This window comes from Pleurodeles waltl, chromosome 7, assembly GCF_031143425.1.
Source record: "Pleurodeles waltl isolate 20211129_DDA chromosome 7, aPleWal1.hap1.20221129, whole genome shotgun sequence".
NCBI classification, from domain to species: domain Eukaryota; kingdom Metazoa; phylum Chordata; class Amphibia; order Caudata; family Salamandridae; genus Pleurodeles; species Pleurodeles waltl.
The window spans coordinates 87631637-87644337 of record NC_090446.1 but is presented as its reverse complement, the minus strand read 5'-3'; the positions used below and the strand labels follow the sequence as shown (position 1 = coordinate 87644337).

General features: G+C 45.1%; 1 protein-coding gene across 6 annotated transcripts in view; it reads left to right on the top strand.

Annotated features, from left to right (window-relative positions):
- The window catches only part of CHD4 (chromodomain helicase DNA binding protein 4), a 97086-nt gene extending 84777 nt beyond the window's left edge, over positions 1-12309 (top strand). For 3 of the 6 annotated variants that reach the window (XM_069243107.1, XM_069243105.1, XM_069243106.1), the window contains exons 35-40: positions 6216-6377; positions 6497-6605; positions 7031-7163; positions 7290-7485; positions 10793-10962; positions 11604-12309. In XM_069243107.1, the coding sequence (XP_069099208.1) occupies positions 6216-6377; positions 6497-6605; positions 7031-7163; positions 7290-7485; positions 10793-10962; positions 11604-11624 (791 nt within the window). In that variant the 3' untranslated portion in view covers positions 11625-12309. The remainder of the gene's footprint in view (positions 1-6215; positions 6378-6496; positions 6606-7030; positions 7164-7289; positions 7486-10792; positions 10963-11603) is intronic. The other 3 variants (XM_069243109.1, XM_069243108.1, XM_069243110.1) reach the window with 2 other exon arrangements.
- The last annotated feature ends 392 nt before the right edge of the window (positions 12310-12701 follow it).

Genomic DNA, 12701 nt, shown 5'->3' with positions numbered 1-12701 from the left:
CAGGCCAGAAGGCCATCCACTAGACACTGCTACGCAAGTAAGTGGAAAAGATTTGTTTGGTACTGCCATCATAATCAGATACAACCACTAGAGGCAACTCCAAAACATATAGTAAATTACTTGCTCCATTTACAAAAAGCAAAGCTAGCCTTCTCTTCTATTAAAATACACCTTGCAGCAATATCTGCATACCTGCAAACTACATATTCAACTTCCTTGTATAGGATACCAGTTATCAAAGCATTCATAAAAGGGCTTAAAAGAATTATACCACCAAGAACACCACCTGTTCCTTCATGGAACCTAAACGTGGTTCTAACAAGACTCATGGGCCCACCCTTCGAACCCATGCACTCTTGCGGAATACAATTCCTCACCTGGAAAGTTGCCTTTCTCATCGCCATTACATCTCTAAGAAGAGTAAGTGAAATTCAAGCGTTCACAACACAAGAGCCTTTTATACAAATACATAAAAATAAGGTCGTCCTACGACCTAATCCAAAAAATTTTACCAAAAGTTATTTCTCCATTCCATCTAAATCAAACGGTAGAATTACCAGTATTCTTCCCACAGCCAGATTCTGTGGCTGAAAGAGCACTACATACATTAGATGTCAAAAGAGCATTAATGTACTACATTGACAGAACGAAGAACATCAGAAAAACTAAACAGCTATTTATTGCATTCCAAAAACCTCATGCAGGTAACCCAATATCAAAACAAGGTATAGCCAGATGGATAGTTAAATGCATCCAAATCTGCTACCTTAAAGCAAAAAGACAACTGCCCATTACTCCCAGGGCACATTCAACAAGGAAAAAAGGTGCTTCAATGGCCTTTTTAGGAAACATCCCAATGCAAGAAATATGTAAGGCAGCCACTTGGTCTACGCCTCACACATTCACCAAACACTACTGTATAGATGTGCTATCCGCACAACAAGCTACAGTAGGTCAAGCTGTATTAAGAACTCTATTTCAGACAACTTCTACTCCTACAGGCTAAACCACCGCTTATGGGGAACTAACTGCTTACTAGTCTATGCATACCATGTGTATCTACAGCGACAGATGCCATCGAACTGAAAATGTCACTTACCCAGTGTACATCTGTTCGTGGCATCAGTCACTGAGATTCACATGGACCCACCCACCTCCCCGGAAGCCTGTAGCAGTTCAGAAGTTACCTTCAATTTTGTACATTTGTATATATATTACTTAATCCTTTAATAGGTACATACTTACATTTTTCATTGCGCGGGCACTATTACTATAGTACAACTCCTACCTCACCCTCTGCGGGGAAAACAATCGAAGATGGAGTCGACGCCCATGCGCAATGAGCACAGAAGGTGGAGTCACTCGGTCCCGTGACTCGAAAACACTTCTTCGAAGAAAAACAACTTGTAACACTCCGACCCAACACCAGATGGCGAGCTCATGCATACCATGTGAATCTCAGCGACTGATGCCACGAACAGATGTACACTGGGTAAGTGACATTTTCATTTTCTATAACAAAACCTATTGGCTGGATTTGTCTCCGAGTGTGTGTTCCTCATTTATTGCCTGTGTGTATGTACAACAAATGCTTAATGTGAGAAGGTAGCCTCTTTCTAGCCTTGTTACCCCCACTTTTGGCCTGTTTGTGAGTGTATGTCAGGGTGTTTGTCACTGTTTTCACTGTCTCACTGGGATCCTGATAGCCAGGCCTCAGTGCTCATAGTGAAAACACTATGTTTTCAGTATGTTTGTTATGTGTCACTGGGATCCTGCTGGTCAGGACCCCAGTGCTCATAAGTTTGTGGCCTATATGTATGTGTCACTGGGACCCTGTCACACAGGGCCCCAGTGCTCATAGGTGTGCATGTATATGTTCCCTGTGTGGTGCCTAACTGTCTCACTGAGGCTCTGCTAATCAGAACCTCAGTGGTTATGCTCTCATTTCTTTCCAAATTGTCACTGACAGGCGAGTGACCATTTTTACCAATTTACATTGGCTTACTGGAACACCCTTATAATTCCCTAGTATATGGTACTGAGGTACCCAGGGTATTGGGGTTCCAGGAGATCCCTATGGGCTGCAGCATTTCTTTTGCCAGCCATAGGGAGCTCTGACAATTCTTACACAGGCCTGCCACTGCAGCCTGAGTGAAATAACGTCCACGTTATTTCACAGCCATTTTACACTGCACTTAAGTAACTTATAAGTCACCTATATGTCTAACCTTTACCTGGTAAAGGTTAGGTGCAAAGTTACTTAGTGTGAGGGCACCCTGGCACTAGCCAAGGTGCCCCCACATTGTTCAGAGCCAATTCACTGAACTTTGTGAGTGCGGGGACACCATTACACGCGTGCACTACATATAGGTCACTACCTATATGTAGCTTCACCATGGTAACTCCGAATATGGCCATGTAACATGTCTATGATCATGGAATTGCCCCCTCTATGCCATCCTGGCATTGTTGGTACAATTCCATGATCCCAGTGGTCTGTAGCACAGACCCTGGTACTGCCAAACTGCCCTTCCTGGGGTTTCACTGCAGCTGCTGCCAACCCCTCAGACAGGCAGCTGCCCTCCTGGGGTCCAGCCAGGCCTGGCCCAGGATGGCAGAACAAAGAACTTCCTCTGAGAGAGGGTGTAACACCCTCTCCCTTTGGAAAATGGTGTGAAGGCAGGGGAGGAGTAGCCTCCCCCAGCCTCTGGAAATGCTTTGTTGGGCACAGATGTGCCCAATTCTGCATAAGCCAGTCTACACCGGTTCAGGGACCCCTTAGCCCCTGCTCTGGCGCGAAACTGGACAAAGGAAAGGGGAGTGACCACTCCCCTGACCTGCACCTCCCCTGGGAGGTGTCCAGAGCTCCTCCAGTGTGCTCCAGACCTCTGCCATCTTTGAAACAGAGGTGCTGCTGGCACACTGGACTGCTCTGAGTGGCCAGTGCCACCAGGTGACGTCAGAGACTCCTGCTGATAGGCTCCTTCAGGTGTTAGTAGCCTTTCCTCTCTCCTAGGTAGCCAAACCCTCTTTTCTGGCTATTTAGGGTCTCTGTCTCTGGGGAAACTTTAGATAACGAATGCATGAGCTCAGCCGAGTTCCTCTGCATCTCCCTCTTCACCTTCTGATAAGGAATCGACCGCTGACCGCGCTGGAAGCCTGCAAACCTGCAACATAGTAGCAAAGACGACTACTGCAACTCTGTAACGCTGATCCTGCCGCCTTCTCGACTGTTTTCCTGCTTGTGCATGCTGTGGGGGTAGTCTGCCTCCTATCTGCACCAGAAGCTCCGAAGAAATCTCCCGTGGGTCGACGGAATCTTCCCCCTGCAACCGCAGGCACCAAAAAGCTGCATTACCGGTCCCTTGGGTCTCCTCTCAGCACGACGAGCGAGGTCCCTCGAATCCAGCGACACCGTCCAAGTGACCCCCACAGTCCAGTGACTCTTCAGCCCAAGTTTGGTGGAGGTAAGTCCTTGCCTCACCTCGCTGGGCTGCATTGCTGGGAACCGCGACTTTGCAAGCTACTCCGGCCCCTGTGCACTTCCGGCGGAAATCCTTCGTGCACAGCCAAGCCTGGGTCCACGGCACTCTAACCTGCATTGCACGACTTTCTAAGTTGGTCTCTGGCGACGTGGGACTCCTTTGTGCAACTTCGGCGAGCACCGTTTCACGCATCCTCGTAGTGCCTGTTTCTGGCACTTCTCCGGGTGCTACCGGCTTCAGTGAGGGCTCTTTGTCTTGCTCGACGTCCCCTCTCTCTGCAGGTCCAATTTGCGACCTCCTGGTCCCTCCTGGGCCCCAGCAGCGTCCAAAAACGCAAAACGCACGATTTGCGTGTAGCAAGGCTTGTTGGCGTCCATCCGGCGGGAAAACACTTCTGCACGACTCTCCAAGGCGTGGGGGATCCATCCTCCAAAGGGGAAGTCTCTAGCCCTTGTCGTTCCTGCAGTATTCACAGTTCTTCAGCCTAGTAAGAGCTTCTTTGCACCAACCGCTGGCATTTCTTGGGCATCTGCCCATCTCCGAGCTGCTTGTGACTTTTGGACTTGGTCCCCTTGTTCCACAGGTACCCTCAGTCAGGAATCCATCGTTGTTGCATTGCTGATTTGTGTTTTCCTTGCATTTTCCCTCTAACACGACTATTTTGTCCTTAGGGGAACTTTAGTGCACTTTGCACTCACTTTTCAGGGTCTTGGGGAGGGTTATTTTTCTAACTCTCACTATTTTCTAATAGTCCCAGCGACCCTCTACAAGGTCACATAGGTTTGGGGTCCATTCGTGGTTCGCATTCCACTTCTGGAGTATATGGTTTGTGTTGCCCCTATCCCTATGTTTCCCCATTGCATCCTACTGTAACTATACATTGTTTGCACTGTTTTCTAAGACTATACTGCATATTTTTGCTATTGTGTATATATATCTTGTGTATATTTCCTATCCTCTCACTGAGGGTACACTCTAAGATACTTTGGCATATTGTCATAAAAATAAAGTACCTTTATTTTTAGTATAACTGTGTATTGTGTTTTCTTATGATATTGTGCATATGACACTAAGTGGTACTGTAGTAGCTTCACACGTCTCCTAGTTCAGCCTGAGCTGCTTTGCTAAGCTACCATTATCTATCAGCCTAAGCTGCTAGACACCCTATACACTAATAAGGGATAACTGGGCCTGGTGCAAGGTGCAAGTACCCCTTGGTACTCACTACAAGCCAGTCCAGCCTCCTACACTTAACACTACTCCTTTGATAAGCCTACTGCTCGACCACACTACCACAAAATAGAGCATTAGTATTATCTCTTTTTGCCACTATCTTACCTCTAAGGGGAACCCTTGGACTCTGTGCATACTATTCCTTATTTTGAAATAGTGCATACAGAGCCAACTTCCTACACATCCTAATCATGTTTCTTTAAAATTCAAGAAAAAAGGAAGCAATAGGGTTGTCTCCTGCAGAGATTTTGGTCACGTTCTTGTTTTCCAAACTGCTTCTTTTCAAGATGGCCTTCTGTTACTCTCCAGGGTACCGCAGCTACCCAGAGTCTTTTGAACTACAGCTCATCTAACTACAGTTGCAGAGCTGTTGGTACTGAAGAGCCATGACTTGTTCATTCTCTGTTCCCTACCTTTCTTTTATTATCACTAGTGTTAAATAGCTTAAGTGCAGCAACTATGTAGTGGTTGTTACGTGTGGCCCCAGAAATAAGACACCCATCCACCTGGAGCTCTTCTTGGTACCTTTTTGGCCAACGCTAAAGTAATTGTTCATAATTATTGTTCTGATGAGCGTGCTTAGGGTTTTACTTAAGTACTGTTTTGTAGACCGGCAGTGGATCTTGCACTTCCTCCTAGGTGCACTTATGCATGGTAGTCTATCCCAAGGTAGCCTCTGTACCCTAGGATCAGCAACTTGTGTTTTGCCTAATGTTTGTACTGCTTGCGCCTGTGTATATAGGCAGAGCTATGCCCCGATGAGCTCTTATGTTAAAGAAATATCCTTTTTTAGGTGGGCAGATTTTAAATGTCTGCGTGTGACAAGTAACAGCACTCCACCTAAAGAAAGGGGGCTAACTAGATTTATATAACCTGTTTAGCATAATCCAATCTGTAATTTAACATTATTAGCAAGAAAATGTGACCTTTTACACTTTTTTTTTTTAATTTTTTTTTATAGTTATTCCTTGCAAGGGTGCTTTGGACGTGGTAGTAGGAATGCAGGAGGGGCAGGGTGAGGGCTTGGTGTGCTGAATTTCGATTTAGAGATCGACCTATGCTATACTATTGTGCTGTGGTTGTCTGATGTACCATGAAGACTGTCCAGTTGCTATTGTCCAGAAATGACATTGACAAGTAGAGAAGAGTTGTGAGTAACTGTACTAAAAGTAGGAGTGACCGTAACTTGAACTTAGTCTGCTGCAGGATTAGCACGGCTCACACTACATGGCTTTTGTGGCCTAGCTGTCAAGCTTCTGAACCAACTGTTTGCAAGACCAACATGTTTAACAAATCGGGCTGCCTTTTATTACTCTTCCTGCTAGGTGGTGAATGCATATATGCTGCTAACCAGCCTAGTTTTGAGCATGTAGCTTATTTCATCATAGAGAGGACAATAAGGCGTGTCATGAAAGAGGCTGTACAGAAACGATTTGCATCTCTGGGATGAAAGTAGATATGCACATTAGGCATGACCAGCACACGTTTGTGTTCCAGATGAGAAGGTGGAGTTGAAGGAGGAGAAGGACAAGGATCTCAAGCTACCCAATGGCGAGACACCCAAGGAGGTAGCTGAGGAAAAGCAGAGGAAGGCGGCAGCAGCCGCCGCTGCAGCCAAGCAGCGATTTATGTTCAACATTGCAGATGGTGGCTTCACAGGTATGTGCATAAGAAGGGCATCGTGTGTGGACACAAAATATTACAAAGATTGCTTGCTCAGTCAACATCTTAAGTATCCTTGCCTGAATAACACTTTTTATATATGTCTCTTGCCATAGAGCTGCATTCGCTGTGGCAGAACGAAGAGCGGGCGGCCACAGTAACCAAGAAGACCTATGAGATTTGGCACCGGCGGCATGATTACTGGCTACTGGCTGGTATCATCAAGTATCCTTTCTGCATGGCCCTACTCCATGGAAAGCTCCTCTACTGTATATGTTTGCAGATATGTTTACCCAGAAACTAAACTACTTTGCAAGTAATGCAATGTTAGTGGTATGTTCTCCATTTTTAAGTGATGTTTTCAAGAGTGTGGGGCAGTGTGCACTAGATTTCATGCAGAATGTTTTTAGTTTCCAGGTCACTGCCTCAGAATGGATTACTTGCCTAAGCTGCATGCTTAAGATCACCATTAAGATAGGGTTGATGATTAATATTTGGTGATAGAGCCAACCTTTTATTTTGTGTTGCAATGGCTGTAAATTGGACAGGCGATCAATCAGGAGTCAAAGGCTCTGGTCTACCCCATAACGGACTAATGGGTGTAATCTTATATGATTAGTCTTGTGAATCCTTAACTCTTCGTTCTCTAGTCACGGCTATGCCCGTTGGCAGGATATCCAGAACGATGCACGTTATGCTATCCTCAATGAGCCCTTTAAGGGTGAGATGAACCGTGGCAATTTCCTGGAGATCAAGAACAAGTTCCTAGCACGTCGTTTCAAGGTAAGTTGGCCTTTTTGCAATGGGTGTCGTGAGGATGGTATGCCTAATTGATTGTGAAGTCTGCCTCTGCAATGAGTCATCGCTCTTCACTTCCTCCTGTTTCTCTTCACCCTCCTATGGCAATAGCTCCTTGAGCAGGCCTTGGTGATCGAGGAGCAGCTGCGGAGGGCCGCCTACCTGAACATGTCTGAGGATCCCTCCCACCCATCTATGGCCCTCAACACCAGGTTTGCTGAGGTGGAGTGCTTGGCCGAGAGCCACCAACACCTCTCCAAGGAGTCAATGGCAGGGAACAAGCCAGCAAATGCAGTGCTCCACAAAGGTAAGGACTGGAACCAGAATTCATGTGGCCTGCACCAGGGATTTAAGCTCTGTGGTAGTTGCAGCACTTATTTGTATTATCTGTGAATTGAATATTAACTGGGACCTTTAACAGCAGGGCTGAGAATTGTGATGCTGCCTTGTAGTGTTTGGACAGGCCTGCTTTTTTTCATACAGTGAATGGTAATGTCAGTTCTGTTGCACTCTGAGCAACTGCCTGGCTCATACGGTACTGTGGGCCAGATGTTTCAAAGGGTTTCACCTATTCTGTGTCTATGGGAAATGTTTGTACATATGCCCCTATGCTTAGATCGAGCGTAAGCTTTCGACCTCTTGTATACTTTAAAGTATACTTCATCTGTGGGCTTCCAGCTATTTCATTTGTTAGTCTGTGTCCTTTAACAGCCCTTGCTTGCTAGTGGTCAGTCATGTCTTTGTCCCACCTGTGTGGGAGCAGGGACCAACTACAGTGTAATTCTGCTTTGTTCCGTTTATCTGGTCTGTAAGGAGGTTTTTTTTTTTTTTTTTTTTTTTTTTTTTTTTTTTTTTTTAACTTTGAGAAGCTTCCCTTTTCATTTGCAGAGCATTCTCGCTCTGAGCTTAGCTGTAAACAAGGCTATGAATCAGGCTGTTATCTTGGTCCCATTTGGCGTTTGTGGGCTCTCTGCACCCTTTCTCAACTGCCTGACCCCCACCCTTTCTTGGCTTGAATTTTCTTCACCAAGTGTGCCTTTTTCCCAGGGCAGAGGATTGCTTGTAATTGCTTATAGCCTAGGCACCCAACTCTACCAGGGCTCCGCAATCCTTGGAGACGGTGCCCACTTCTGCTCCATACTGGGATCCTACTCGCAGCTCCATCAGTGCACCTCATTTCACGCAGTCCAAGCCTCTCAGCGCTGCCCGTGCCAGAACCTCACACACACACTCACTCTTCCAGAGCACCTCAGTTCTTAGTCTGTACTGGGTCAGTAATGGGACCTCTGCGCGGTCACTTCCTTTCCTATACTGGGACCCCACTCTCATACGGTTTAGTTACAGCAACTCAATTCTAATATTCAGTCCCACTGCCAAACCAATACTGGACCCAAAATAGCAAAACCCAGCTCGGCTAGTGCGTCTTCAGTAGAACATCCAAAGACAATGTTGATTGGAACCACCACAGTTCCACCAGAATCCATCAGTTCTAACATTCAGTGCCTGTTTCTTCTACGTACTAACGCTCACACACCCACTCTCAAGCTGGGCCACACTTGCTGCGTCACCAGGGTACCTTCAGGCTAACACTCGGCAACACTGGCACGCCAATACTAGGTTCCACACACAGCTCAATTACCAATCCTCACTTCTGACCTTGTGTGCCCCTTACTATTCCAGTACTGCAGCCCACATACAACTGTCAGTGCCCCTCAACCCTTTCCTGCAGCGCCCCATTATTCCAATACCTGGATTACACAGCGTTCCGTTTCTCATTCCTTGCCTGCTTCCTTTCTGTTACTCAAACACTGTGCCAGGACACAGGCCTGTCCATGCCCCGAATCCTGATCTGAAGCGCCCCAATATTGCTGTATTGGGATTCACATACAACTCTGCTGATGCACATCCTGCTGTTCTGGAGTCCACACTGACTTCTGCTTGAGGACCTGGGGGAGACAATTAAATCTATTCTTAGCTTCCATCTTTATTTGGGAGGGTCTGTTTCACCAGTCTCACTCCAGTTCTTTCCTTTAATCTGTTTACGCTCCATGTTTTCTTTCTTCCCCACTTTTCTCTGTCCAGCTCTTAACGTGTGGATTTTAACAGTTTAGCTCTTTCTTTCAACTGTTTATTTCTACTCCTTCCTTTTTTTTTTTTTTTTTTTTTTTTTTTTTTTTTTTTTATACATTTCCCTCTTTCTACCTCCTTTCAAACTTGCAAAAACGTGGTTATCTCTTTCCTTGTTTGGTTCCTCCATTTCTTCATCAGGCATTAATAGTTAAACTATTTTTTTTCCCCTTTCATTCTTTCTTTATTTGTTCTTTCCTTTGACTCAGTATGTGCCCTTTCACCTTTTTTTTTTTTTATATATATGTGTGTATATATATATGTATGTATATATATTAATCTTCCTTCCTTTCTCTGGTGTTTTTTTCTCATCTTGATCTGTCAATCCAGATTTTAGTATAAATCCCTCTTTTTCCCCATCTGTATGTGGAAGCCACAAGTTACTTGTCGGGAATGGAAGTGTCAAAGTGGTTTTCTTTTTCTGTGTCTGTGAGAAATGTCAATACATACATGCTTGGTTCCTTTGCTGCTTGTTTCTCTCACTAACGTTCTTATCCCCCCCCCCCCCCCCCCCCCCCCCCACCACCACCACACCACACTAATGTTGATTTTTCTCTTTTGTTTCTCACTTCATTATTTTTTCCTCTTTCGTTCACTAGCTTCCTTCCCTTTTTTCTTTTTTGCTCTTTCTTTTTAGGTGTTTATTTCTATTCTTTCTTTTCCTTTTATTTCTTTGTGACCTATTTTTTCTTTATTGCCTGCTGTATTCCTTTCGCTTCTTTTTCTTCTCCGTCTGCTTTCTCTCCTGAGGCCTAGTTATCAGTGGAGCAACAGGTGCGGAGGCACCGGGGCCCAGAGACCTCCGGACAGCCCTGCACTCCAATTACTGCTCTATTTTCCAACCGAAATACCAGTCAACCTTTTTCTTTTCTTACTCTAGGCCCATGACAGCTACTATGCCATTTGTCCTCCATCTTTACTCCTGACTCCCTCTTTCCTTTCATCCTCCAATCTGTCCCAAATGATATTTTTATTATGGCGTTTTGAGCATTACAGTCCAATGCCGAGAGTGTGTGCGTTATTTTTTTTTTATTTTTTATTTTTCTTTCTTTTCTTTCCTGATTAAAGGTTTTTATGATAATTTGATATGTTTTAAGATAGAGGAAGAAGGTCAGTGGAAGTGAGTGCTTTAGTTAAATGCTGGGCCACTGGAATTATATGGGACGAAAAGACAATTATGAGGCAAGGTTGACCAATTTATGTGGCAAGAAAAGTTCAGTTATGAATTTACAATGCCACTAGCTCTAACTCAAGAAAAGGTGAGACCTGTTGCATTGCAAATGCTTGTTTTTACGTATTACTGTCTCTTTTGGGCTGACAAACTGATATATCCGATGTTTTTCTGCCCTGAAGGGGATTGGTTCGACTTGTTTCTGTTTTGGCATGGTCCCTGTGCTGTTTGGTAAGCACCCAGGGATAGATGCTTTTCTTGAACAGATACCATACCTACGTTTTTGGTAACTGGAGACCCTGCCCTCTTATTGCAGTGCTGAAGCAATTGGAGGAGCTTCTGAGCGACATGAAAGCTGATGTGACTCGGCTGCCTGCTACTATCGCTCGAATTCCTCCTGTAGCAGTGCGTCTGCAGATGTCGGAGAGAAACATCCTCAGCCGACTGGCTAACCGAAGCAGTGAGCCGCCGCCGCCCCCACCACAGGTAAGAGTGCAAGCCGTTGTCAGCGGTGGCTGTGTCTCTATTCAACCAGTTGCATCCCTGCAATGATCAAAAGCATCACTTGTCCGGAGCTACTTCTGCAAGTCATTTGGATAGTAGAAAAGGGGTGTTTCGCACCTTCGTATGATGGATGGTGGGAGACCTTGGTAAACATTGGGGATGTTAAACATCAGATGAAACTTGTGTTCTAATCTAGGAGAGTATAAAGTATCTGAGCAACAGATGATGTGATTAATGCTGTCTGAACGCCACTCCAAATTTATGCACAGCCAAATTCTGGGGACCCAGACTACAAGTTTTTTTTTAATTTTTTTAAATTATATTGTGTGGGAGGGGGAAAGGGACACATTTCCAGAATCGAAGAAAACCTGTGGTACTGGATTTAGTGCTCCAGACCCTGCATTCCCTGATTAAGGCCTGGGCACACGTGGAGAGGAAGGAAAATCTGCAACATCTTGAACTTCTGTGGCTAGTTAATAATGAATCTGTGTGTGTGCGCACCTCACAATTAGACTCCTAAAACTTTCCATGCCCATCATGTTGCATTTTTGGGGGGGGATTTACAGCCTCTTCGGTGTTTCTCATTGTATCTTTTTTTTTTTTTTTTTTTTTTCCTCAACCAGCAGGCAATAACGCAGCAGTGATGAGCCTGGATTCTTCCTGCTAGTTACGGGACTGAAGGTCCGACCACGTCTGCCTCTCGTCGACACATTCCTACCGGATAATACCCAAGGAGGCCCTGTGACAAAGGTGGAGCAGAAGGTGCGACCTATGCCACCGAACTCCCAGCTTTTCCTCTCGGCTATTGGTTACATGAAGAGAGTGAGAAGTGGCCCTTGTGCAGAGACCAAGAAACTGCAACCTTCAGTTATTTTTTTGTTTTATTTTTTAAATAACAGTGAACTGTAATGACGAAGACCTGGGCCGTGGAAAGTTTGTACATAGTTCACAAGTCCAGTGGTTGAAGCTGGTCCTTGCAGGTGGAGATGCGACGGGGAGGTTTCAAGACCAGTTCTCCTGTCCCAGCTTTTGGGGTTAATGTAAAGTTCTCCGTTTCGGATGTAGGGAAGAGACCTACAAGTTACCCAGACTGTCCGTTTAAAACACAAAGTTTTTAATACTTTTCTTTTTTTCAAATGTGGGAATCAGCACTTGAGACTTATTTTTTTTTCTCTCTTGGAAAGAAGAAAAAAATGAGACGTGTTAAAAAAAAAAAAAAAAAAAAAAAATCAAACTGAAGAAACGACACAGCTACCTCCGTCGTGCTTTTTAATACACCCCGCGCAGATTGTAAAGTAATCAATAAAGCAAGAGACTTGTACACAGTTACCATGCCTTCTCATGGGGCAAAATGGGGGGTGAAGTGGGGGCATCATGCATATTACTGTGCCCGTCCATGGAGTGCCCATATTGAATTTCTAGACAAAGAAGTGTTCGTCTGTTGAATTTATGTGCATTTCCTGAGCTGAGTGAACTATTGGGTCTTCCTTGTGAGGTGCAGTGGTTTGTGGTGGTGGTTGTGGATTTGAGTAGAGTGCTCCAAAACCTTATGAAGTAGAAAAATGCAAAGCTGCCTCAGTGTGGTGTATTGTCATATTGGATTGTAATGGCCTTTCGCCAGTTGGAAAACTGGGACTGTAGAAGCCTGCAAACATGCTGGAGGGCAGGAAAGCTCACACTGGCCTCATGTCAGCAACATATATTATAGTGGTATGGAGCAA